The 5,774-nt window shown below is 55.0% G+C and overlaps 1 protein-coding gene across 1 annotated transcript; it reads left to right on the forward strand.

Moving 5' to 3' along the window:
- Positions 1 to 290: 290 nt before the first annotated feature.
- LOC134433308 (olfactory receptor 14C36-like) lies at positions 291 to 1,223 on the forward strand. Its single transcript, XM_063182163.1, has one exon. The coding sequence runs from the start codon at positions 291 to 293 to the stop codon at positions 1,221 to 1,223; it is 933 nt and encodes a 310-aa protein (XP_063038233.1).
- The last annotated feature ends 4,551 nt before the right edge of the window (positions 1,224 to 5,774 follow it).

The raw sequence follows: 5,774 nt of genomic DNA on the forward strand, positions 1-5,774 counted from the left end.
CATGACAGACCATCTCCCCTCACGCTCCACTCATCATCTTGCCTAAGGGAACTCACTCTGTTCTATCAGAGGGCAGCAGAAATACTGAGGGTTTGATATGCAAGAATACCAGGAGAGACATAAGGGAAGCTTAAAAAGAAAACCACAGAACTCTTAAATTCAGAAGTGTTTCTGTGTGTATTTCAGGGAAGGGTATATGGGAAATGGCTTGAATTTTGGTTACAGGTATCTCCTCTAACACTTCACTGTCCTTTTCTCCATGAACAGGTCCCCACATCCAGCCCCAGCCAATGTCCAACAGTAGCTCCATCCGGCACTTCCTCCTGCTGGCATTGGCAGACACGCGGCAGCTGCAGCTCCTGCACTTCTGCCTCTTGCTGGGCATCTCCCTGGCTGCCCTCCTGGGCAACGGCCTCATCATCAGCGCCGTAGCCTGCGGCCACCACCTGCACACGCCCATGTTCTTCTTCCTGCTCAACCTGGCCCTCAGCGACCTGGGCTCCATCTGCACAACTGTCCCCAAAGCCATGCACAATTCCCTCTGGGACACCAGGAACATCTCCTACACTGGATGTGCTGCTCAGCTCTTTTTCTTTATGTTCTTCATCTCAGCAGAGCTTTTCCTCCTGACCATCATGTGCTATGACCGCTACGTGTCCATCTGCAAACCCCTGCACTACGGGACCCTCCTGGGCAGCAGAGCTTGTGCCCACATGGCAGCAGCTGCCTGGGCCAGTGCCTTTCTCAATGCTCTCATGCATACTGCCAATACATTTTCCCTGCCCTTGTGCCATGGCAATGTCCTGGGCCAATTCTTCTGCAAAATCCCACAGATCCTCAAGCTCTCCTGCTCACCTTCCAACTTTAATCAACTGGGGCTCATTGCTGTTAGTGCATCTTTAGGACTTGGATGTTTTGTGTTCATTGTTTTCTCCTATGTGCAGATCTTCAGAGCTGTGCTGAGGATACCCTCTGAGCAGGGACGGCACAAAGCCTTTTCCACCTGCCTCCCTCACCTGGCTGTGCTCTTCCTGTTCCTCAGCACTCTAATCTTTGCTCACTTGAAGCCCCCCTCCATGTCCTGTCCATCCCTGGATCTGGCCCTGTCAGTTCTGTACTCAGTGGTGCCTCCAGCCCTGAATCCCCTCATCTACAGCCTGAGGAACCAGGAGCTCAAGGCTGCAGTGTGGAGACTGATCACTGGATGCTTTCAGAAACATTAAACTGCAGGCCAGTGTTTGCAAATCACTTGTAATAAAAGTAATTTTGAATATTTCTTGTTGGTTTGGTTGCGGGTTTTTTCCCCTTTTTTTAAGGTTTTTATATTGTCCATAATTAAATATCAGTGTTTGGCCTTTTTCTCATTTTGTTTCTCTCCACCTTCCCTGAGCCCACAGACTGTGTCAATGAGGGGCTGTGCTCCTGGTGGCTTTAAAGGAACTAAAGGATCTCCCAGCAAAGTTTTCTGCAGAGATGCCCTTTTGTTGCCCTCTCTGGAGCTACAGCAGCAATGTCTGTGTGCAGGGATGGGGCAGATCAGGGCTGGCCCAGCAGCTGTGCCCAGCAGCAGCAGCACGTAGTGTTGCCAGTGCTGCTGCCATGGCCCTGCCCCGCTGCCCTGGTGACCCGGGTGTTGCTGCAGGGGCTGAGTGCTCTCGGGGCCGGGCACAGCCCTGGGGGTGGCAGTGCCGGGGCTGCAGCAGGGACAGGCCATGGGCACTGCTGGGGCAGCACTGACGCCTCAGCCCAGGGCCTGGGGGCTCCAGGCTCCTTGCCCAGGCTCTCTCAAGAACACACCCAGGCCAATGCTCAGCACAGAAAAGCCCTGTGAGCAGCCCCAGGCTGGCCGTGGGCCAGCTGGGGGCAAACAGCATGGCTGGGGCTCTGCAAGGGCCCTGGGGCAGATGGGAAGGAGCAGCAGAGCAGGGGCTGATCCATTCCCAGTGCACTGCACAGCCCAGGGCAGCATCCCAGAGCGTCCTGATGGAGCTGCCAACGACAATCCCCCTCTGCAGCCCTGGCCTCTCCCCCAGCTCACACAGGTGCCCCATCCTTGCAGGCACAGACACGGCAGCACTGGCTCAGCAGCCCCTGTTTGCATTGCACACAGCAGGGGGAGCACCCCCATGCTGTTGCTGTGGGGACATGAAACTGAGGGAGCACAAATGCCATCAGCCCCTGGGGCCAGCAAGGGTTTGGGGACACCAGGGAAACCACTCAGCTTTGTCCTGGCCTCTGCACTCAGCCAGAAAGTTTGTTCCCATCAGCTGGGAGTTTCCTGTCCCACTGCAGACGCTGTTGCTCAGAGCCAGGGCTGCCTGGCAGCCATCCCCAAACTGCCCTGAGCATTTCCTTGGCTTCACCTTTCCTTTTTTACTCTTCCCTGGTACACATTTCTTCTCATTGCTCACCCCTATTCCCTGCCCTAAAAACAGCCCATCCCTTTGTGCTGTTTCCTCTCTGGCCCCACTCCCCATTGCAGTTCCTGGCTTGGTGCCATGGGAACATCCTTTGGCGAGCAGGATCATCCTACAAGTGCTGCAGGAATTGTCTGCAGGCTCCTGCAGTGCCTGGTGCTGCTCCCTTGCCAGAGACACCCCAGGCCAGGGGTCACATCTGGGCTGCTGTGTCTGGCTCTGGGGCTCCCTGTTCTGGGCAGTGAGGAGGAGCTGCAGAGGCTCTGCAGGACTGACAGGATGGGCTTTGCAGCTGGCAGGAGAAGCTGAGGTACCTGGGCTGCTGGAGCTTCTGTAGAGGAGGCCCAGGGCTCCTCCTGCAACTGCTCCAAGGGTGGTTTCAGAGAATCCCAGAATCAGCAAGGCTGGAAAAGACCTTGGAGATCATCAAGTCCAACCTTTGCCCTGACACTGCCTTGTCTCCCCTGAGCCTCCCTTTGTCCAGGATAAACAACCCCAGCTCCCTTAGCCACTCCTCACAGGACTTGTTTTCCAGACCCCTCACCAGCCTTGTTGCCCTTCTCTGGACACGCTCCAGCCCCTCCATGCCCTTCCTAAATTGGTGGGCACAGAACTGGAAACAGCACTCGATGTGCTGCCCAAGCAGTGCTGAGCACAGGGGAAGAATCCCTGCCCTGCTCCTGCTGGCCACACCATTCCTAATCCAGGCCAGGAGCCATTGGCCTTCTTGGCCACCTGGGCACACTGCTGCCTCATGTCCAGCCTGCTGTCCACCAGTCCCTGCAGGTCCCTTTCTGCCTGGCTGCTCTCCAGCCACTTGGTCCCCAGCCTGTAGCACTGCAGGGGTTGTTGTGGCCAAAGTGCAGGACATGCACTTGGACTTGTTAAACCTCACCTTGTTGGGTTTGGCCCCTGCCTCGATCCTGTCCTGGAGCCCTGCTCCCAGCATGAGTCCAGTTGCTGCTCCTGTGTGCTTCCAGTTTTCTTGTCACTCCCAGGATGTTCCTGGTCACTTCCTCTCACTCCTGGCAGGATCCCTCCTCTTCCCAGTATGAGCCCAGGCACTCACAATCATTCCCAATTATGATGCAATTTGTTCCCAACATGACCCCAGTTGCTCCTAGTTGCTCCCACTTTCATCCAGTGTATTCCCAGTTCTCCCAGTTGCCCGTAGTATAGTCCCAGTATCTCCCAGTATGATCCCAGTCTCTCCCAGCAGGGCCACAGTCACTCACACTTGCCCCCAGTTGCCTCTAGTGTTGTCCCAGTCACCACCTGCATGGTCTCAGGCACTCCTAGTATATCCCAGTTGCCCTGAACATTCTCGTAGTCATTGCCAGGCACTCCCAGTTACCTCGGAGTCTTTCAGGTGCCCCCAGTTTTATCCCAGTCACTGCTAGGACATCCCAGTTGTCACCAGCATGCATCCTGTCATTCCCAGTTGCTCCCAGTTCCTCCCAGTGTGTGCGCAGGCAGCTCCCAACATGCGCCTGGTAGCTCCCAGGAACCCCAGTCAGGGTCTATTGACACCCACTATAATCCTAGTGTGATCCCAGTCACTCCCAGTATGATGCCAGTGGCCCCCAGTGGGATCCCAGTTGCTCCCTGTCAATGCCAGCAGGACCCCAGTAGTGTCCAGTATGATCCTCATGACTCCCAGTCTCTCCCAGTATATCCCAGTCAATCTCAGCATGCTCCCAGTCACTGCCACTTCCTCCCAGTTCCTTTCAGCATAATTCCAGTTGCTCACAGCCCCTCCCAGTCAATCCCAGTATGATTCCAGTAACCCACAGTGTGATCCCAGTCTCAGCCAGCATGGACCCAGCTGCTCCCGCTGTAATCCCAGTATGATCCCAGCTGTGGCCCGAATAGTCCCAGTTGTTCCCAGTTCCTGCCAGTATGATCCCAGTTGTCCCTCGAATAGTCCCAGACCCTCTCAGCATGGTCCCAGTCACTCCCAGTTGCGCCCAGCATGGTCTCAGCTGTTCCCAGTGTGGTTCCAGTCCACCCATTATGGTCACAGACACTCCCAGCATATCCCAGTGTGCCCAGTAATGTTCTGGTTAGCTCAGAATGATCCCAGTCTTTCCCAGTTCCTCCCAGTTGCCTCCAGCATGATTTCAGTTTCTGGCAGTTGCCTGAAGTAAGGTCCTAGTTGCTCCCAATATGATCCCAGTTATAGTCTCAGTCCCCTCAGCATGCTTTCAGTATCTTCCAGTTGATCCCAGCTGCTCCCAGTGTGTCCACATTTTCCTCCCAGCATGGGCCCAGTAGCTCCCAGTAACCCCCATCAGGATCCATTCTCATCTGCTGTAGTGCCAGTGGCTCCCAGGATGTTCCCAGTCGCTCCCAGATCTTCCCAGTATGATTCCAATCATGCCCAGAGTGACTCCCTGTCACTCCCAGTATGGGCCCAGTTGATCCCAGTCACCTCCAGCATGGTTCCAGTCATAGTCAGCACCTTTCCAGTCACTCCCAGTCTGGTTCCAGTATGAACTCAGCCACTCTCAGATACTCCCAGTACTATTCCTGTCAATCCCATTATGATGCCAGCCAGTTCCAGTATTATTGGAATACGAATCCCAATATTTACAAGTAGATTGTGCCTGGGCTAGTCTGACCCTTGCTGCTGGGCCAAAGGAGGCAACTGTGGTGTTTAGCCCGAGAGACACCTTTAGCTTGCTGGAGGTTGCAGCAGGCACTGAAACAAGTCCAGGCTTGTTAGGAACTCCGTTTACCTCAGGAGAGAAGGCTTCAGGCTATGATGAGGAGGAAGGAGACGGATTCTGCCGGAGGGTTAATATCCAGAGCTTTATTCCATGGTCACAGATGTCTGAATCGTGGTAACAGCTCCAACAGAATCCCAACCGCATGGCTTGATTACCTTTTAAGCTCCAGGGGGAGGGAGAGGGAAGGGACAGGTGAGCCACCAACCAGGTGGGAAGGGGAGGGTCTCAAGGGATGAGGGACACCTAGATAGGCCAATGACCCCCAGGCCTGAGGGGCATCCTTTGAAAGTGACAAAGCACACGACGCCTTGCTGGAATGTTAAAACTGATTGACAGCCCAGCAGGGGCTAGGGGGGGAAGAGAGGTATTGGCACACCTGGGGAAGGGACCCGGAAGTTTAAAACAGGATATTACAACACACTGCAACACAGCATGACCCCAGCATGGGCACAGTTGCTCCCATGATCATCCAGTGTGGTTCCAGTTGCTCCCATTTACCCCAGTGTGGTTTCAGTCTTTCCCAGTGTATCCCAGTTGCTCCCACTATGTTCCCAGTCAGTCCCAGTTGTCCTCAGTCGCTTCCAGCCTGATGCCAGTTGCTCACAGCCACTCCCAGTCACCCTCAGTC

Source organism: Melospiza melodia, unplaced genomic scaffold (assembly GCF_035770615.1).
Source record: "Melospiza melodia melodia isolate bMelMel2 unplaced genomic scaffold, bMelMel2.pri scaffold_18, whole genome shotgun sequence".
Taxonomy (NCBI): Eukaryota; Metazoa; Chordata; class Aves; order Passeriformes; family Passerellidae; genus Melospiza; species Melospiza melodia.

Excerpts from the sequence above, each read along its gene's own strand:
- LOC134433308 (XM_063182163.1), top strand. The coding sequence starts at position 291 with ATGTCCAACAGTAGCTCCATCCGGCACTTCCTCCTGCTGGCATTGGCA.